The sequence below is a fragment of the Psittacula echo genome (genome assembly GCF_963264785.1).
Source record: "Psittacula echo genome assembly, chromosome: 4".
Taxonomy (NCBI): domain Eukaryota; kingdom Metazoa; phylum Chordata; class Aves; order Psittaciformes; family Psittacidae; genus Psittacula; species Psittacula echo.
In genome coordinates, this window is record NC_137738.1 from 21,314,317 (window position 1) to 21,336,756 (window position 22,440).

At 40.1% G+C, this 22,440-nt stretch overlaps 1 protein-coding gene across 1 annotated transcript in view; it reads right to left on the bottom strand.

Moving 5' to 3' along the window:
- The window catches only part of LTBP1 (latent transforming growth factor beta binding protein 1), a gene marked incomplete at both ends in the record, with an annotated part of 198,370 nt that overhangs the window by 128,540 nt on the left and 47,390 nt on the right, over positions 1-22,440 (bottom strand). Inside the window, one exon of the mRNA XM_080615803.1 lies at positions 20,120-20,295. Coding sequence (XP_080471929.1) covers positions 20,120-20,295 — 176 coding nt within the window. The remainder of the gene's footprint in view (positions 1-20,119; positions 20,296-22,440) is intronic.

A 22,440-nucleotide genomic window follows, 5' to 3' on the forward strand; every position in this document is an offset into this window, starting at 1 on the left:
CAATACCAAGGGCATGACAGCTTAAATAGCCAACCCTGACAGGCAGATGTAATGTAAAGAGGCTGGCTGTGCACCTAGGGGTGAATAAACTTTGTGTCCTCCTGCATACTTTTCCTGTTTCTGCACTTATTAAGTCACTATTTGTAGCTCGACCCCTGGAAATGTTTTAGGCATGCGGCATGTCTGAAAACATCTGTCTCAAATCTCCTGGCACCCCAGCCCGAAGTGGTCAAACCTTGTGACGCAGCTGCCTGGACCCATTTTTTCACAGATTTTTGGCACTACTTTTACATAAGGATTTACGTATTATAGACTGAGCTTTGCTGTCACCCTTTGTGTAAGTAATAAATAGTTCAGAGAAAAAAGTGAGTATCAATGCTTGAAAATACTGGTTCTGAGCTCAAAGATGAAAAATTATTAGATAGTTCTTTATATACATATATATACACACACATGTATACATACACATAGTCCTTTTTTAAATTTGAATGTAAGAAAGACTCAGCAAAGACTAATTTTAAATTAAGGTAATTAAAAGAACTTGTTACAGAATTTCATTAAAAAACAGATGTAAAGCTGAAGACCAAAAAAACCCCAAAAAACCATTAAAACTACTCATTAGGAAAATCAGGGAAATAGAACATATTCCATACGCAATTCTTAAAAAAACCCAAACATACAGTTTGTCCTCTGCACACTTATTAATAAATTCAGAAACCTCTTGTAAATATATCACAGTACCTTCATAGAAACTATTAATAAACAATTTCATATCAAACCTAACAATTCCACGAAATGATGCACATAAAGAGAAGAACCTCCAATCTCCTTCCCAAAGTCACAGAAATAAAGAAGTTCCTGGACAGCTGTCTAACCCAGTTTATGAAATACCCTCTGGACAATTTTTTTTTTTCTTTTTCAAATCTCAAGAAAATGAAAAAAATCTTCCCACTTCAAAAGAATATAAATTCTTCATATTTGTCTTTTCATAAACAAATAAAACAATTGTGCCAACTGTTTTGTCTAGAATAAAGGCATTGTTCTATTTGAACAGCAGCTGTAATACAGATGCTTCCACCTTATTTCTCCCTAAATAATAGCTGGAAAAAGCACAGCCCAGACAGACACAGGAAAAACACATCTCAATTAAAAGCTAGTATTGTGATTTTAGTCAACATAGAAGACACCCTGGATTCTTGGATGCTAAATGAAAATTATTAATACACCTTTCCTAATCAACAAACATAAGTAGCTTATGAACAGCTGAGTCTAGAACTTAAAAGCCTTCCTTTTGTTAAGCACAGCTTCACAAGCAATGCTGCCATCTTCGTATTTTATTTGCAGTTTTATATACATATTTTCCTAGAAAAGCCCAATCCATTTTATATTTTATATTTTCAGATGTTTTAACATTTTTCCTTTAGGATGTGATCTAATTAAAAAAACATGGTTAGTTGAGTCACAAAAGTCAGCCCTGCCTACACTGTAAAAACCAGTATTGGGGGACCCACACAAGGTTTCCAGCTTAGCTTAAAAATAACTAAATCATAATTTAATTCTCCTTCTTAGTATTCTGTACTATGCTGCTGAGCTGTAGCAAAATACAATTCTCACAGATATTCCTGGTTTCTTAGTTGCAAAAGAGCCAGAAATAAGACAGACTCATATTCTTTTGACATGGGAAGATTTTCTTAGATTTATGAAAACCGTAATGAAACTATTATTTTCATCTCCTTGCCTAGCAGGCCGCATCTTTTAACTTTCTCAATACTTCTTGAGACATTTGGGAGGGGTACAAAGCTAATGATGGCCTCTGAGCTGAAAATTAACCAGGAGCTGAATTAAGGCAGAAAAACTGTCTTCATCCTTCTCTGTAATTGTACCTAAGGAAACAGCACTATCCTCACGCATCCTAAGGTTTAGTAACCTTAATAATGAGCATAATACATGTAGATTTAAATTGAAAACAGACCACAAACCCTTGTCCTGAAAGGAAGATTTTGACAGAAACACTGCAAGGTTAGACTCTTGGACTTCCTTGAATCCTCTCCCTCTCCCCTCTTTTCCCTCCCCCCTCTCCTCCAAAGAAGGGATGATTTAATTCTAAATGAGAAAATACATCCTTCAATATCTTTTAGCTGCATTTTTAAGGCAGCATACAGATTATTTTCCTCTTTAAACTCCAGAAGCTTTACTGATGATGCCACTGTGACATAGACATGACAAGATCTGCAACTTAGATTACCTCAAATTCATTTCTGGAGAAAAATTATGGTGCTACAGCGCTGCAACACCCCTGGAATCATATTTTATAGAGATACATACAGACATGTATCATAAACTCTTCAAAACCAATTTTAAACATGTGGAAATGAAACACCTCACTCTGCTCTTAAGTATAACACCAGACTGAAGAAATACAAATGTGAGACCAGATAAATAAATTAGCCTAACAAAAAACAAGAGCAGAAGATACAAACACCAAACAAACAGCAAAGATACTGAAAAAATATATGGCAGAACTAGGGATAAACTCAGACTGTTGCTTTAATAAAGATAGGACAATCAGAATTACCAATACTGGTTAATGCTTCATCCCTGAGTTAGGCAACAAATTCATAATGAGAAGGCTCAGGCTCAGCCAACTGCATAATCATCCTGGCTCATAGTACAGGCTTACTTATACCTAAGAAGTCTTTGATACATTTGTCAAAGGAGATCAATGGAAGAACGTACCCATACTTTCCAGAATCTATGAGAGTCTCTTGAGCCAGACTCAAAAAAAGAAAGATGCATGGGTAAAATGATGAGATTTTAGTTGAAAACTGGCACCACATGTATGTGATTTTCTTTCCATCTCTGTAAATCACTATGATATAATACTATGAACACAGCAAGCTCCTGCTGTGATTTAGCAACTACTGCAGGAGAAATGGAAAATATAAGCAAAAGACTTTCTTCACAGAATCCCTCTGCCCCCACTGTCCATCATGACAAACTAATATTTTTTTCTTCATAAATAAAAAAGGTGAATGACTTAAGATAAGGGGGGTAGCAGATTTTAGGTCCACATGGTCACAACAACTCATACAAGCTATGCCTGGGTTGCTTAAAAGGAAGGGTTCCTCCTCAACCTCCTGGGTCCATTTGTCTGTAACAGTACTTAGCCTTCATTTCTTTCTAAAAGAATTTCTATAAACACATTTTTTCTTGGTTTTATGGCTGCCTTCACAGTTCCAGCATTCTGCAAAAATTCAGCTAGACAGTATTCAATAGATGTAGTGGATCTCAGATGATTTGTGGCATGTCCCTGTTTTGCGGGAAGACAATGGGCTAGCAACACTAGTGAAACCAGAACTGGTATTTAGTTAAAAAGACTGCTACATTGTACTGTCTCATAGGTCAAGTAGGGCAAAGAAGAAAATATTTTAATGTGTTGAAAAAATTATTATGTTATTGTGTGCACGATGTTTTGTGCTTCACAGTGATCTTATCAGAAGGATCAAAATCACAAGCAGTGGCTTATACTGTGGACTCAGCTGGTAGGGCTTACACATACCTCTCCCATAACCCTTGCACAAAACTTCTTGTGGATTCTGCTTTTAAAGGGGTTCATGTTTGGTGTTTGGGGTTTTTCTTAATACCTTCACTTATGACAAATCCTGTGGCAAATCTGAGGAAACAGAGCTAATCAAACTGTAGGCCTTCCATTAGTACCCTGTTTTCATGACACCCTACTTCTGCAGTAAACCCAGTATGTTTTCATATGTGCCTACACAGAATGTCACCAGACCTGAAGATTCTGTCTTAAGATTACATTCTCTTCCCAAAGGCACTAGATTATCTCAGGCAATTTCATGTTTTCAAGTTATAGCCATGCTGCATGAGAATAACTTTAGCATGAAAATCTATCTTCTCAAGTAAAAGCTAACAAGCTTTTAAATAGCAAATAAATTTGACATTTTTAATCCTCAGATGACCAGCTCCCTTTCTTTATTCTTAAATGCTGAGATAAAAAAAAAAAAAAAAGGAAAGGAAAGAAGCAGAAGGAAATTACTTATTTCCTAAAATAGGTGTCTCCCAGTTATTTTACCAGTCCACCTGGTTTAGTCCTCACTACTAGATATGCTTGTTCAGCCAAAAAGAAAGCTGACATTGTATAAAAATCAACCATGTAAAATGCAACAGCTAAACTTTTAGAACTATTGTCAAATGACCTTTTTACACTTTTGACAATATATGAGGAAGTTCTTTGTCATCAATTTTAAACAAACATCCACCCCCACCCGATTCCCAAAGATCAGAACAAGTTGAAATTTGGCTATCATACACTTAGGTACATCAGCATCTGGAAGATTTACTAATGCTAAGAGGTAAGGAGGAGAGGAGAGGGAAGACATCAAAAAGGAGGAAAGAGAGATAAGGACATGTTAGATTCACATACAGAGCAGAGGCAGATCTTCCCTAGATTTCAGAATACACACTGAGAGAAATACAGTCTTTGCTAGGCATGTAAGGGACTGAAAGAGACTGAGAAATCACCTAATGTCCCCTCTCCTTGTTCCCAACACAGGATGGAACAGCAGCATCACACAAAAAGTTTGTCCAGCCCATTCTCAAAACTCTCTATTATGCAGATTCCACATCCTCCCTAAGTAACATATTCTAGTGCTTCAATCTCTCTTATTATGAAGCCCAGGGAGGTTGTGAATGCTCCATCCTTGGCGGTGTTCAAGGCCAGGTTGGATGAGGCCTTGGGTGATATGGTTTAGTGTGGGGTGTCCCTGCCAATGGCAGGGGGGTTGGAACTAGATGATCTCAAGGTCCTTTCCAACCCTAACTATTCTATGATTCTATGATTATAAGGGTATTCCCAATATCTAACTCACATTCCCCTGTTGCAATTCAAGGGTATTATTTCCCAACAGCAAACTCTTGAGAAAACCTTGCTCTTCTGTGGATCAATTTCTAACATACTTGACAACTGCTACCATAAATCTCCCTCAGTCTCCTTTCTCCAGATCGAAATGTTCTAAACTTCTTCAGTCTAACAGGCCATATTATGCAGACCTCCATTATTTCTTGTTTTGCTTTTGATATTACTCTCTTGGTCCTCATCTTTCTTCAAATACACTGTTCAAAATTAGATAATACTGCAGCTGAGGTCTGATGGGCATTGAGGAGAGCAGCAGAATTACTTAATACAGCTTACATAAAATGCTTCTGTTGGTGTAATTTATATTTCTCCCCTAACGGTGCACTTCATACTCTGAACCAGTCTGCAGGCTAGGCCAAAGGGGCACAGATCTCCCAAACCCCTTTTTTGATCTGTTGATATGGATTTCATTCCACTGAATCAAATGTGAAACATACCTTACATGACCTCAGCAGGACTGAACTCAGCCTTTACACTGCTCTGAAAATGAGACTAAAACCTTCTGCATTTGAACCTGAAAACCAGGCAGAAAATGAGCCTTATTCTTTCTGTAAGTCACAAGCACAAACAAGTCTGAAAATTACATGGATTCAAAAAGGCAAGGCACAGCTGCTGCATTAATTTCATTTTTGGCTTCAATATACAATGCTCATCTTCAGGTAGAGCTCTGCATCTTGGCCCTTTCCAGAAACTTTGTTACAGTATGTTTGCACACCTTACACTCAGTGTACATTTCACAGGGACTGTGAGAAGTTAGACAAGGTAAAGAAAATAAGATGATCCAGCTCTTTTTCACCCAAAATCCAATAACTTCTGTGATGATTACAAGTATTCCCCACAGTTCTGCATGAGGGGAGGTGTATATGTGTATACCCATGCAGTCAAACATTCTGAACAAGGCAGCAGTATGTCAAGCTGTACTTTATTTACCAAGTCTAGACAGCTATAGCTACACATTATAGAATCATAGAATAGTTAGGGTTGGAAAGAACTTTAAGATCACCTAGTTCCAACGTGCCTGCCACGGGCAGGGACACCTCACACTAAACCATGCCACCCAAGGCTCTGTCCAACCTGGCCTTGAACACCGCCAGCGATGGAGCACTGACAACCTCCCTGGGCAACCCATTCCAGTGCCTCACCACCCTCACAGTAAAGAACTTCCTTACATCCAGTCTAAACTTCCCCTGTTTAAGTTTTAACCCCTTACTCCCTATCCTGTCACTACAGTCCCTAATGAAGAGTCCCTCCCCAGCATCCTTACAGGCCCCCTTCAGATACTGGAAGGTTGCTATGAGGTCTCCACGCAGCCTTCTCTTCTCCAGGCTGAACAGCTCCAACTTTCTCACCCTGTCTTCATACAGCAGGTGCTCCAGCCCCTGATCATCCTCGTGGCCCTCCTCTGGACTTGGTCCAACAGTTCCATGTCCTTTTTATGTTGAGGACACCAGAACTGCTCACAATACTCCAAGTGAGGTCTCACGAGAGCAGAGTAGAGGGGCAGGATCACCTCCTTCGACCTGCTGGTCACGCTCCTTTTGATGCAGCCCAGGATACAGTTGCCTTTCTGGGCTGCGAGCACACACTGAAGTCGACTCATGTTCATTTTCTCATTAACCAACACCCCCAAGTCCTTCTCTGCAGGGCTGCTCTGAATCTCTTCTCTGCCCAACCTGTAGCTGTTCCTGGGATTGCTCTGACCCAGCTGTAGGACCTTGCACTTGGCATAGTTAAACTTCATAAGGTTGGCATCAGCTCACCTCACAAGCATGTCAAGGTCCCTCTGGATGGCATCCCTTCCCTCCGGCATATCAACTGAACCACACAGCTTGGTGTCATCGGCAAACTTGCTGAGGGCGCGCTCAATCCCACTGTCCATGTCACCGACAAAGATGTTGAACAAGACCGGTCCCAACACCCATCCCTGAGGGACATCACTCGTTACTGGTCTCCAGGTGGACATTGAGCCATTGACCACAACTCTTTGCGTGTGGCCATCCCGTCAGTTCTTTATTTGCCAAGTGGCCCATCTATCAAATTGATGTCTCTCCAATTTAGAGACAAGGATGTCATGTGGGACAGTGTTGAACGCTTTGAACAAGTCCAGGTAGATGACGTCAACTGCTCTGCCCCTGTCCATCAGTTCAGTAGCCCCATCCTAGATGGGCACCAAATTGGTCAGGCAGGATTTCCCCTTAGTGAAGCCATGCTGGCTGTCACCAACCACCTCCTTGTTTTTCATTTGCATTAGCGTGCCTTCCAGGAGAATCTGCTCCAAGATTTTGCCAGGCACAGAGGTGAGACTGACTGGTCTGTAATTCCCCGGGTCATTCATTTTCCCCTTCTTGAAAATGGGGGTTATATTTCCCTTTTTCCAGTCATCAAGAACTTCACCTGACTGCCATGATTTTCCAAATATGATGGACAGTGGCTTAGCAACTTCATTCACCGGCTCCTTCAGGACCTTTGGATGGATTTCATCAGGTCCCATGGACTTGTGCATGTTCAGTTTCTTAAGATGGCCTCAGACTGGATCCTCTCCTACAGTGGCCTAAGGTCTTCGTTCTCACAGGCCCTGCATCTGCTGTTCAAGTGGGTGGTGTGGTCAGAGCGTTTGCCAGTGAAGACGGAGGCAAAGAAGTCATTAAGAACCTCAGCCTTCTCCAAATCCAGGGTAGCCAGTTCACCCGATAGCTTCTGGAGAGGGCCCACACTGTCCCTAATCTGTCTTTTATTTGCAATGTAACTATAGAATCCCTTCCTGTTACCTTTCACATCCCTAGCCAAGTTTAATTTTAACTGGTCCTTAGCTTTCCTAACCTGGTCCCTAGCTTCCCAGACAACATCCCTGTATTCTTCCCAGGCCGCCTGTCCCTGCTTCCACCTTCTATAAGCTTCTTTTTTCCTTCGAATTTTCCTCAGCAGCTCCTTATCCATCCAAGGAAGTCCCCTGGCCCTCCTGCTGCACTTCCTTCTAGTCCCGATGCAACACTCCTGAACTTGTAGCAGGTGATCCTTGAATAACAACCAGCAGTCTTGGGCCCCCCTGCCCTCTAGGGCTATATCCCATGGAACCTTACTAAGCAGGCTCCTGAAGAGGCCAAAGTCTGCTCTCTTGAAGTCCAGGGCAGTGAGCTTGCTGCACTCTCTTTTCACTGTCCTGAGGATCTCGAACTCAACCATCTCATGATCGCTATAATCAAGGCTGCCCTGGAGCGTCACATTTCCAATGAGCCCTTCCCTCTTGGTGAGCATGAGGTCGAGCATGGCACCTCTCCTTGTTGGCTCTTCTATTACTTGCAGAAGGAAGTTGTCTTCCACACAATCGAGGAACCTCCTGGATTGCTTGTGCCGGGCCGTACCTTCACTCCAACAGATGTCAGGGTGGTTGAAGTCCCCCATGAGAACAAGGGCCTGTGAGCGTGAGGCTGTTCCTGTCTGTCTATAGAGCGCTTCATCCACAGAGTCCTCTTGATCAGATGGTCTGTAACAGATTCGCACAGTAATGTCTCCCATCGCTGTTCTTCCTTTAACCCTAACCCACAAACTCTCTGTTGACTCATCACCTGTCCCCAGACAGAGTTCCATACTGTCCAGCCTATCCCTAACATAAACAGCAACTCCCCCACCCCATCTGCTGGGCCTGTCTTTTCTAAAAAGCCTGCAATCTTCCATTCCAACACTCCAGTCATAGGAGCCATCCCATCATGTTTCTGTGATATCTATTATATCATACCTCCATAGACATGCACACATCTCTAATTCCTCTTTGTCCCCCATGCTACGAGTGCTTGTATAGAGGCATCTGAGCAGAGCTCCAAATGAAGCCAGCTCATTGGATGGAGCGGCTGGAATATCTCTACATTGCTCCAAGCATTTATTATAGGTGCTGGCAACTGACTGGGTGTGTTGGGATGGAATGATGTCCCCCTGCCCCAACACATCTAGTTTAAAGCTTCCTTGACCAGTCTGGCAAGCCTCCTACTAAAACCGCTCTTCCCCTTCTTTGTCAGACCAGCTCCATCAGCCCCCAGTAGACCTGGCCTACTAAACTGAGTCCCATGTTCTAGATACCCAAACCCCTGACTATGGCACTGCTGTTCTAACCATTTATTAACCTGGCCAGTCCTCCTAGCCTTTTTAAGGTCCTCCCCTGTATCCTGGAGAATTGATGAAAAGACTATCTGAGCTCCAGAGCCCCCACCCACCTCTCCCAGGGCTCTGTAGTCCTTCTTAATGCTCTCTGAGCTACTGCTATCTGTATCACTAGCACCCACATGGACAACTAGAAGCGGGTAATAGTCCGTGGGACTCACTAGAGCAGGCAGGCTTTCTGCAACATCCCTGATCCGAGCCCCTGGCAGGCAACACACCTCCCTTGAGACTGGGTCAGGCTGACAGATGGGTGCCTCTGTGCCTTTCAAAGTAGAGTCCCCTACTACGGCGACCCGCCCCTTTTTCCTGGCAGCACCAGCAGAGATCTTCCTTACTGGTGCATCAGCTGGTAGTTTGTGTTGCGAGTGTTTCCTTGCTAGCCCCCTGCAGAACTGAAAAGCAGTTCTGAGTGGGGACATTAGATTTAGGAGGAAGCCCCTTGCTTTTAATTGTCCTCTTCCTTTTTTTTTTGTTGTTTTTTTTTGTTACTATTTCCCAGCTTCCTGGGTTAGTGGCCTCTTTCTTTCCTCCATGAGCTACAGGGGACGCTTGAGGCCTTTGTACAGTTCAGGCCTGGAACAAGCAGTCCTGCTTCCTCTCAGCTTCCCTGACACTTGCAGCCTATTAATAGCATCCCGCAGCTCAGCCCCTGCTGCAGGAGGACCTTCACCAAAGAGCACCGAGTGCAGCCCTGCCCATTGTGCACCCTCCCCTCACAAGACCAGTGCAGGCACTCTTTACACTCTGAGCTCTGCACTGCAGCCTCTCCTCTCATCGGCTCTGTCTGAGTGCCTACGCTGGCCACCGCCGGGGCAGCCAGAGCAGAACTCCCAGACCAGTCCCTGGTCATAAGGCGACTGCTCACCAGCCCACTCGCCTGCCCGCGCGAGCTGCCACGCTCCTGGTCGCTCGCGTTCCCAGGGGCAGGTTTTTAACCAGTCAGGACTGGTGCCATCTTTCCTGGCACTGCACCCTGTGAGTCCCTGCTCACCTCAGAGGAGCTGCCAGCTCCTGGGCAAGTCCTGTTGAGGACTTGAGGCTCCCTCTGTGGCTCTTGCTGCTCTTAATTGAGGCTCCTGGACACTCAGGTGTTGAAGGCATCCTCTCTCGAGCTACTTACCTCAGTAATATCGACATGTAATTAATTCCAGCATTCCTTCTACTTTTTGTTATTTTTGTAAATCCTTTATTTGTGGCATTTGTATGATCTTACATGTATTTCATCAGTTAATACAGCTAATCTTTGATATTTTGCCATTTTTTCATGTACTCAGTTCTATTGCCTTCATGCAAAGCAATGGGGCTTCAAAGAGGAAACGGAGATTCAGCTACCTATTACACCAGTAACTGAACAGTGATCTCCAAGGGTTATTTTGTTGCCATTCTTATTGCCACCTTTGCTATTATACACACTTCTCTATATACCTACTTCCGATAAGCCATGTCACTACATCTTCATTTCCTCCTCCTGTCTTGTTTAGATGCTCCTACCTACGACAATCCTCACTCTCAAGACTTAGAATCATAGAATGGGTAGGAAGGGAGTTTAAGACCATCCAGTTCCAATCCCTCTGCCATGAGCAGGGACACCTCCCATAGATCAGGCTGCTCAAGGCCCTGTCCAACCTGGCCTTGAACACTGCCAGGGATGAGGCATCCACAGCTTCCCTGGGCAATCTGCACCAGTGCTTCAACGCTCTCACAATAAAGAACTTCTTCCTTATATCTAACCTGAATATCCCCTGCTTAAGTTTCTAAGTCCTTAAAGAAGATTTTAACCTCTTGTTTCTATTGTGCTTTTGTTTCTTTACCCTCACTTTAAGTCCTGCTTGCTTCTTCAGCATCCTTGACAGACAGGCAAAGAAATCATCCAAAAAACTTGATGCTTCCAGGGTATCCCAAGGTAAGGAAGAAGAAAACTAGAAAGAACATATCTGGAAAAGGCTTTTTCCTTATTGATTATCACAGGGATACAATATTTTCCTTGGTCCCTGTCACAGCAGAGAGAAGAAGCATTTCTGCTGTTCCCCTCATCACTGTATCCCTCTCCTCCCCCTCCTTAAAAAACCCTAAAAGACAGCAAAATCTTTGGTCTATTCTAGGAGAAGCAAGTAACCCACTCTTTAGTCCTCTTAATCTTAGTTGAATACAGAGATGAAGTTAAACAGTATATTGTTTGAAATAATTTACTATAGCAAAACTTGCTCCATTCAAGTAGGTTTTCTTCATTAATTTAGGCAAATTTTAACAAACTCTGCCACCTACAACACAGGCTTGTTGTGTTTTCCTTTATTGTTGTTTTGAAAGACATACAAAATTGTATTTACATGCCCCCCAGGAGACCTTTGCTGATAAATTCTTTTACTAATGCAACCTTTTTAAAATAAGTCAGAGGAATTCATAATAATTGCAATCACTTTTGTCCTGTGCAAACTATATAACATACAAAATACAGATTTGAAATCGGGATCTCCATCAGCAGATTTTATGAATCACTTTTTATCTCTCGTCTTTACCACTACAGACTCTCTTATATGCAATCCTCAGGCAACAAACATCCTACTTTGAGCTACAGTCATTTTACATGTTTAAAGCTATTTAAAAAACTCTAATCAATAGTCGATAATGAGAAATAGAACTATCATTTTCCTTTACATAGTTCAGGATGTTTCAGAAAAAGGTAATACCCAAATAAATTAATAGAGGCTGCAAATGTGGTTTGAGATTCCTGATGGAACAGCCTTAACTCTATTCAATTAAATTTATTGGGGGATAATTCTTTTAATTTGGTTTTTGTTTATTTGTTTTAAAGGTATTACACATAGACTAGATCTGCAACTACATACAATTCTAAAAAGCTTAAATTTTAGCCTCTAGTTATACCACTAATCAGTCCTAGGTCTCTTGTACAAGAGATGAGAGAAGTTAACTGCACAGAGCAAGCAGCCTAACCAGCACATTGAACAGGAATGTGCCCAACCCATTAAACAGGAAACGCTGAGGACGTAAGACTGCTTCATTCAAATCCTTTTAGAGCTCAGACACGCTTATTTGAGGAACTGGGTGATTCTTCACTACTGTTTATTTCCAAACCCCATCATGACTATGCTATAGCCCTCCTTAAGGAGCTTAATCCTGCAGGAGAGTTTAACAAGGCTTAGTTGACTGCTTTTCTATGTACAGGCAGGCAGACAAGTGCTTAAGCTGAAGTATGTGTGAGAATTAAGCAAAATATTAGAACCCAAAATAGCTTGTCTTTTTCAGAGTAAAGCACTTCTGAAACAGAACTTCAAGCTCTTCAAGAGTCTCATGCTTGAAAGTTCACATCCATGTTTCAGGTTTGGGGCTGGAAACAACTCCAGCTGTAAGCAACCTAGCACAGGATTTAGGTCCACAAGCATTTTTTAACTCCCATTCAAGTTATCTGGATTCTGAGGTACATAAAGCATATCTGAACCCAAAATGCTTTCACTTGAGAGATAAGGGAACAAAAGTCAAAAAAAGCCACATTTACACAGAGACCACTAAGACAGAAAGCCATCCTACACAACGCTTAGCTGTAATGAAGCAGCACTGTCTTCAGTCTACCATGAGCAATTTTCTGCTGATGGAGGCTACTGCAGGACTTGCACACTCCAATAGGGAAACCAGCATCTTTACACACAAACGTACAGCTGGATAGGAGCCCAGGTGGGCACAGATGAGCACATATTATTAGCACCATTGATACTTAAGAATTAATAGCTAATTACAACAGGACTCTTTCAAGAAGGTCTGAATTAGTCCTTTATACACTGAGAATGAGACTCAGTCCCACCTGATCTCGCTCATCTGCAATTACACATTTTGCCTACGATAATTATCTAGGCTCCTTCCACAATCAAGACAACAGACTTTACCCTGCCTTGTGGATAATATTACAAGTTTTAAGTTGGAAGATTGTCATTTCTTTAGAAAATAAGTTATTGAGATAGACACAGACACCCCACTCCACCCCCATTATATGCAACTTCCTTAAATGAGAAGACTCTAAAAATGTTTACCATTTCCAGGAAGAATAGAGAATAAAAATTAAATTATTATGACTTTACTAAGTATATCCACTTAACATTCTATTTCCTGTAAGGAAGCAACTGAAAAGTACTAAAGAAGTCAACAAACTGTAAACAGTGACAAAGGACAGAATGTCATGGAATTCAGTTATAAATTAACATAGCCCTCTCCACATGCTGAATCACCATTAAAAAATCATCTCTCTCAGCACTGCATGAAGCCAAGATCTTTTTTTCCCATTAATTTTCTGAAGGGGGAAAAAATGATGACAGACATAAGGATGTCTCTGATTCTGAAATCTTAGTTTCACTGAGTATGAAAGGACCCTCTTCTTGCAGTACTTGTTTTGTCAACATTTGGTCATTCCTTCTGGCATGGGTTACGGCACTGACAGAGAAGAGCACTTTCATATCTCCTGTGAGTAACCCCAAACTTAGCTACTTGCAACAATCAAAACCAATTCTTAGTATCCAAGACTTGTATCACAGCAACTCTGGAGTTAGCCTAGCTATAGGACTTATAATGTTCAATTGTGTGAGTTCAATCAATCTCTATATCCAGCATAGTTATTATTTTTCAGATATGTCATAGAGGTTTTCCCCTACAGAATTTTCTGGAAAGCCTCTTTTTCTTCTTGAGAAATCTTTGGGTTTGGAGCCAATTCTCTTTCATCACGGTAGTTGAGATGCATTTGTATCAGACTGTGTTTTCCTCCAGCTATAACACATTTTGAACTGATCTGAATTCCATTTGCCAGATCACCAATCTGTTTTTCCAAGATTTTTCCCCACACTGCTGTTTATAAGTCTTGGCCTCCATATTTTAAAGCATAGAGAGATGATAATTCATTTTTAGGTGAATGTAACATTTAAATTAGTTCCTATAATAGCACCAGCAGCCTCTGCCTGTCACGCAGACTTCAATTATTGGTGAGCTCAGGGCCTTAAAAATGTTTTTGGAGTCCAAAGAGAAAAATATGGTATTTTTTGGGGGGGAGGCTGGTTTACTGGCCACCTCAATTCTGAACCCTTTACAGATACACAAACAATCACAAAGACACCTTAGAAAAGGTATTGTTAAAATGCCTGCAGCTGTAATATATTGAGAGAAGCAGTTTGTATTTTTACAGAACTGTTTTATCTTCAAGGATTTAGAACTACACAGTTCTTTATAATTTATAATTGCTAAATAAACTATGTTCATTTGTTGAATTTATTTGTTTCAGAATTTGTCACTCTTTAAAGCAAAAGCAAAGTAAATGCTGTTGTTGATTCGATAGAGTTAACTGCTTTAGCATGAACCTAGTTAAGCCACTTAATTTATATTTGGAGTTTAGCCTCTTCCAAGTCCCTCTGGAATAAAATGCAAACTTTAAATGGCTGTTATGATTTGTCATGACTTTCAATAGCAGTATGGGTAATGCTCTTAAATGGGAGGGAGAAAAAGCATGCTTTACTAAAATTGTTTGGGTTTTGTCATCAAAAAAGCCACTGTATTTTTTGACCCTAGCTGCACTAAAAGTTCTTCTTAAACATTTTAAAATGTCCCTGAAAAAAAAATCCCCATTGCTTCTTGAAGTGTAGCAAAGCCTTTGAACACGTGTAAAATGTTTTGCATTTGAGAAAACAATAAAGTCCCTGATATTTATACACTTACCCCATTCCCTTATTTGTATTTGATTATGTACAACCTCAGGAGCACGACATGAATGTCAGTTCCCATGAGTGACTGAAGTGAACTGGACTCTTCATTCCCTCCACCAAATAGACTGTGCAGTGATTTTTTTTTCAGTTATTTCTGCTTGTTAGTCTTCTAACTGTTCATTCTCTTTTCACCACCCAATTATGCTGACCATACCTTGCTTAATTAGAGTATAGCCTCTAACACCCCTCCCTTACTTCCAAATTTCACAAAATTTATGTTCAGAGAAGTTACCACTGTTCAACTGTAATATCCATACATAAATACATAGGCAGAAGCAACAAAGAACACAATGTAATGCTGTAGTTAAGACAAGCCAGTGAGAGAATTATTTTGGTGTTTATGCACAGTGGTTCCACAAACAAATACCAAGAAGCGTGGAAGGTATATGTGACCCACTGAAGACCTAAGGAAGCTTTTTCTCCTGAAGTCAGCAAACACTGAATTGTGGTAGAAGGTCAAATCCTACAGACGCATTTACATGGAACATGTGTCAACTCTGCATGCATTTTTTTAAAAACAATAAAACGTTTATGTGTTTTACAGCTACTTACCCATACTGACAGGGAAATACTATTATTATGATACAAGTGTCACATAGTGAAGTCAGAATGGTGCAATACCACAAAAAGTTTACACTGGAATTTCAAAGTGACACCTGCTTTTGCTTAAATCAATCTGTGAAGTCATCCGTGAAGCCAGCATGTGTAAATTATGTATCAGCTTAAAAAAATAGCTTCTCTATTATCAGTGTATTATGCTTCCAATAGTAGGAAAGCTATTGTTACGCCAAAACTGTCACAAGAGTATTCTGCACATCACAATTCTAAGTGGTGGGACATTTTCTTCCACATTAAGCTTACTTCATGTATTTAAACACATGTAAGATTATGTTGTAAAATGTAAGGCACTATAATGTATCAACAGTTAGAACAGTTACATGACTCATATGATTGTTTCAGCTTCCTCTTTACACAAGGATTTAAGTGCTGTTCACAGAACCATGCACAATGCCGCTAAAAACTAGCCTTCAACCACCGCAGGTCAGAAAATTAGGCATATATTTAAACACCTTTTCTGAAAAATCATTTAACACCTGAAGGGAACAGAAGGAAAGAGAACTTCCTAGCCTCTTACTGCTCTAATAAACAGCTCTCACAATAACTGTGTTGAAAGGAATTCCAGAAAGCACACGCTCAGTTTAGACTTTGCTTATTATCATACACATTTTAGACCAATGGGAACAGAACAGAATTTCTTTAACTAATTTTCTTTAGCATTACTCATATAAAGCCAGGAAGATCAGCACTCACATTTACAGGATCCATGCTCAATTCTTGCTGACTAGTGGTTACTGTTTAACTGTGCCATTAAAAGAGTAGTGGAAAATGTCTGAAGTAGGTGTACCTGCACTACTGAAAGTAGTGCATCTTCCCATTGTTTTATAGGCTACTAAGCTGCAAATGGAATTTTACAGCTGAAATTTCTGTGCTGATGCCATTGCTACCCTGAGGTTTCAAATAGTCAGGCAGATTATAGGTCAACTGTGCTGGTATGTACTTTTAAGAAAGCAATGCATCCCTTGAGAATTACTGAGCTCATGGTGAGCTTATATAAGACAGGCTATTTGGCTGGCCTCACCTATGTATTAAAGTATTTTTGATGTTTACATTACAAATGTTGAGATATACATGATCTCATCCTTTTCAGTTTTTCTTTGCTGATCATACTGACTCCACTGCAAGCTTACTTTCATGGCTACATATTCAATCTTCTTACTGGTGCTAAACCATATGTATCCTTTTGCTGCAGATGTCAGCCTATGCAACATGAGATATTTTCATTTGCTTGAGGCAGCTCTGAATTTCCAAAGCCTTATCCTTTAATATTTGTTAATTCTGTAAAAAGATATCTGAAGATTAATTTGAGTAGCTTAAATATACCAGCATACTGATTAAATAGAATCAGATAGATGCTTTATAATGTAATAACTTTACCAACAGATGATTTAGAAGCATGCAAACAGAATAGTATTTCAGTTCTAAAGAAAAGCACTTTAAAATTCTACAATGCCACATTTATGAGTCCTGATTTTTCTCTCTCCTTCTGTATTGAATATGGTATGAGCCCTTTGAAAAAAGCAATACACAGCCATATAAATAAAACTGTATTACAATACTAAGCATAAGGAGACAGAATTAATTATGGAGTAAAATTGTGACCATTCTAAAAATTTGAATGAGTCAGTGAACTCCAAAAATATTTAATTGAAGATCTTTAACATTATTTCTAGGGTGGGGGTTTGCTTCACTTTGATTTTAGAAAACAAGACTTTTAAAAAAATCCCTATGAACAATTGTAACAGCCTCGCCTCATTAGGCAGAACAAGAATTCAAAATTTAGCACTGAAGAACTACATTTTTGTGTGAACTTTATGATTAATTACACTAGCTGCTCTTAGGAGAAGGCTTATATCCTATAGCACAAAAGATCAAAGTGCTTGATAGTAGAAATGGCTACTGGCAGGTAACAGCATTTCATGTCCCAGGGTGCCTTTAAATGCTGTTATTGTAAGCCAAATGGATGACGGAATTTTCAAGCTCTGTTGATGTGATATATCACTTTACAGTAAAGGTTCAGTTAAAAAAGCAAAAAAGAATAGACTATTTTGTTGTCTTTAATAGGACTACTATACTGCATGTTCTGGAAGCTATTAGAGACATTAAAATGCTTGTAAATACAGCAGAATAAGTGTTCCAGGAAGAATCTTAAATAAATTTAAATTGAAAAAATGTTTAATGTGACTCATCTTCAACATTTTTTCCCCTAATACCTCCAAAAGTTGATCTGGCAACATTATAGCAGGACATTCAAACACTACTAACTGGGAACCAGAAGATGCCCACAAGAACCTACTCAGCGCTTGCAGTTTTCTTCCCAAAGCACTGTTAGCCGACATCTCATTTGCCTCTGCCAGGACAGAACTATCTCTAAAGGTATCTCAAGACTGACACTTGTTCCAGTTTCAAGTGTCACAGGTTTTAAGTAATCTATAGAAATCTATAGAAATCAACACCAAGTTCAGCTACAGCTGGAAAAATAGATTTATTCTCTGGAGCACATCTTTCACAGATGCCAATCTCTACCATAGTGTTAATACCTTAAAATGCATAGAAATGCTCAGGAAAAAAAATTATTTGCTTTGCATTTTGTTAATTGATAACTATGAACTCTTGGGTGATGTCACCAAGTATTATCTGACTACTATTTCTTCTCTTCTCTGAAAAAAACCCAAACATTTAATAAGGAAAAAAAAAGAAATAAAAAAAAATACCTTGAAGTATTCAGTACCAACTTCGTTTGCTTTTTAAAGTTAAAGTTTAAGTTTTTAAAGTTTTAGAGTTTTTAAAGTTTTTTTTAGTTACTACATTGTTCCCCTCTTCCTTTTTAAGTGTCTCCACATTGCCACTACTGATTCATTTGCTCAATGGAGTAAGAGGTTCTCCCATGAAACAAGATTACACATTTAACAGCAGTGACAAAATACCATGAGATCATCAGCCACTTATAAATTTTCCCATATTAACTAGACAATGGCTGTCAACCCTGCCACAAGCATGACATAATTTGCAGGACCTCACCCCTCAGTTCAAGGCAGAGCTAGGAACTGCATACTGGTGGTTATCACAGAACACCTGACATGAAATTTAATACCCTAATCTAATCCTTAATCAGAGGTGATTCTTAGAATCTGATAACAAGTACTCTGTCTTCAGCTCTTGACTTTCCTCCTCCTAGTCATGTCCCTCAAAGTACTGTAATTAACAGAGGAACTCCAATAAGCTATTAAGAGCTAGAAGTACTGATTCCTTTGTCTTAGAGCAGCATGGAGTTATCTCACACAACCCATTTGTTCACTGGCAGCTTCGTACTTGCAAACAACACTGAGTATATCTAAAGTAGACTGACTCAAACAGCCTGAAAAAAGAGGGCAAAAATGAAGCTGACTTTTTTTTTTTCCAGAATCCAACCAGCAACAGTCGCTCCAAGTACTGGCGGAACTATACAGCCTGGGATTTATACACTCTCTGGCTAACAAGAGTTAGAACTGAGGGACACAACCCAGTCCCAGGGGCCACTAATATCTCGTTTGTAGGAAAATTACAGCTGACAGAAAAAAAGAAACAGTAGTATCTCATTTGCAAGAGGTACTACTGGTTGATGTTGACAGTGATTAAGTATGTTTTTGAAGCTTCTAAGAAGGCAATGTAGTGCTTCACAAGCAGGATACTTCCTCACACTGAAAGTGTTCAAAAACCTCCAGCTTCCCACTTGTCTTCCCATTAGAGCCAAGATTCTATTTAACCATCGACGAACTTACTCTTGAGAAAAAGGAAGCAGGCCATTGCATTTAAGAATAGGTGGACAGACCATGAAGATCTGCAATGCAAAAATGCAAAGATACAGAAAGAAACCATATTTAGAGATTTAATATGAAAGGCTCTTCCCTTAATCCTCAGAACATATTCCTCTGCGCTACAGCAGAGGAAGTCTGTCAGGAGACTGCAACTACCTTGGTCTCCACGTTAATCAGTCTGTTATTTAACTGCAGGAACTTTTCTCCAAATCAAGCCAGCAGACATTCTGTAATACCTAACCCATAACTCATCAAGCCCTTCATCTTTTAAGCCAAAACTTGTCCTCAAGCTCCCCACACAATGGGGCATGAGCCAAGGCCACAAGCTGGGCACCTACACAATCATTTTTTATATATATGAAGCAGAAACTCTCATGCAGCCTCCATACTGTGCAGAAGTTCATAAACACATAATAAATTAAATATAGAGAAAACCAGTCACCAGTGAGACCACAATCCTGGACTCCAGCTTTCCAAGAAGGGTATCTATCATACTGAAGTATAGGTAACTGTTGTCTTACGCTGACTACACAGTTATTCCTACTCCAGCAGGTGTTCACAAAGCCCCTTTTATCCAAAGAAAAACCTCTCATCTAGAAATAGCGCTATGAAATTTTATCAGTGAATCAGGTTCAATTTTTTGCTTCATCTAGGAAATCTGTTTTGCTTCTCAACAGGATATAGAATGTTGGAGCATTTGCTAGTCTAAGAATTATTTCGTTTAATTATTTTAACCTTTTTCTGTTTGGAAGTGTTACTGCAATTCAGGTGAAAAGAAATTTTCAAGATCTTAAAATAAAAAGAAAAAAAAAGAGGTGTGGGGGAGAAAGGAGTATGCTTTTTGCAGTTGTACTCACATTGAAAAGGTGATGCAAGTTGATCCTGACCCAGTCTTAGTGGTAATGAGCCCTCAGTGGACTGTTCTCCTGGAATCACTTTTTTTACTGGATAATATTTGGGTTTGATCACATATTCCTGTGTTTGACCACGATGAAGATTCATCATCAGTGTCTGAGATGATAGAGGTATCATCCTGTTTTAGGGAAAAAAGAAGAAATAAAAAAGAAGAGAGAGAATGATGTAAAAGTTAATAAATTAGACTTAGAAACTACTGGTAGAAGAAAAACCCAAAAGACAAATTCATCTATACTCCAAGTTCTCAAAACACCCCTTGAGAAACTTCAACTTACTAGCTTCCAATGAAGCACCTGACTTTCCATGCATTTAGCATTCTTATTGTCCTGCAGATCAACAAACAATAAATAAAGACTACAGGAATTGTATCACTTTTTTTTCAATACAGCAAGAGAAGTATCACAGACAACTCAGACAAAAGGGAGGAATAAGAAAAAGTTCTCCTCAAAATCATGAGTTGGAAGAGCTCAACTTTGTTAACATACAGATTTCCGGACTAGTCAGAGAAGCAGCAGTGCCACGAAACCTCTCTCCATTTCTTACAACTGTCATTTCACACCAGGTGTGTTAAGTAGAACCTAAGCCCAGATGTTTTCCCATTTTTTCCCCAGAAACCCTGTTCCCTTCACCACCATACACCTCTAGTCATACAGTAGAGCACTGATCCTCTTCTTTTTCAGTCTGGCTCCCATCTCACCAGAAGGTCTGTGTCTGTTTCCCAGTATCACATTACTTTCCCCATTCACTTTCTCTCTGCCTGCAGCACTGAACATCTCTGACAAATGTCCCATAACCACATGGCTTCCATGAACAGCAAAACTATTTCCTCTTCCTGTTAAACAAGATGATGCCTTCAAGCTGATTCTCTCACTGCCAAATCCCAGTTTCTTACTTGGTATTGTTACATTCCTCCCTAAGATCTCAGTTTCTCACTGCACAAAAACTTGCCAACTTTCAATAGAAATTCCTTTCTCCCCATTCTTTAGAAAAAAAACCATGGTTATTTAGCCACACACCATCAGCAGCTGGAACCATTTCTTTACTAACACATTGGCCTTCACTATTCCACAGTGCTATCCAGCAATAAACAAGCAAGGAAGCAAATCACACAGCTCTTGGCCATATACAAGCTCATTACTCTAGGGCTCTACACTGCAGAGTTCCACTGCAGTAATAGCACATCTTTAAGTAACAAACTACTAATAGAAAGTATTCAAGAAGTTGTAGTTACCATAGATCACGCTGTCAAGATAACACGTTCCTCAGAGAGTAGTATCAATTGCTAACCTAGTTCATTGGCTAGTAGCGCTACTTTGTTCTTTGCTCAAATGAAGGCAGAGTAAGCCTTCCTCCCTCACTTTCTTCACAACTAAGGATCTCTAATAAGTTCAGTCTGCAAAATTTACATGGGAAAGTTATGGGATAACAACCACACCTCAAAGAGCCACAGCTGTGCAGGGTAAATAACCATCTTCTGAGACTAAGGCATGGGCCTCTTATTACAGAGGACAGCTGAGCAGCACTTCCCCACAGTGGTGAGACTGAAGAGTTTCAGCTGAGTGAGAAGTCAGATGACTGTTCTATTGTTTTCCAACATGTGGAGACTGAGCCAGCACCTATCTCCAAAGCAATGCCTGATTCTTTAGTCTTATTATTCAAGGATGCTTAGTAACCACTGTAGCCAACAGATTTCTGGTTAGAACAGACAATGGGGTTTTGTCCTACACAGATGCTCTTGTTAACTTGGATCAGTTTGAGAAAAAACGCATTCATTAGAGACATTCTATGAGTCTTACGTACAACAAAAACATAACTCCTCAGACTATTTCCAAGTCAAATTTTCTAATATAGTGCTTACGCTGACTCACTGTATTCAGTAGAAGTCCTTTCTCCAGATTAAGAGAGAATACTGTACTTCCCGTGTTGTCTTCAGGATTCCTACCAGCAACTCAAAGAGGCTCCGGGGACATTGGAAGTCAGGCTCAGAATTCAACAGTCTGGTAAGAAGTATCACCAGGAGACCTCAGCCTGTGAATAAGCTGAAATCACTCATACATGTAAGTCACTGCTTACATATGAATTTCACGTAATTGAAAAGTCAATGCAATCCTTCCTGCACAACCTAGAGTTGTTTTTTTTCCCTACAGATCTCATTCGATGCCTATGTCTAAGGAGATCCATTTCTTTACCTGGCCATAAGAGGGTCTATACTGAGTACTTGCCATGTGATTTACAAGCAGGCCATGACAAGAGGTAAAAATAA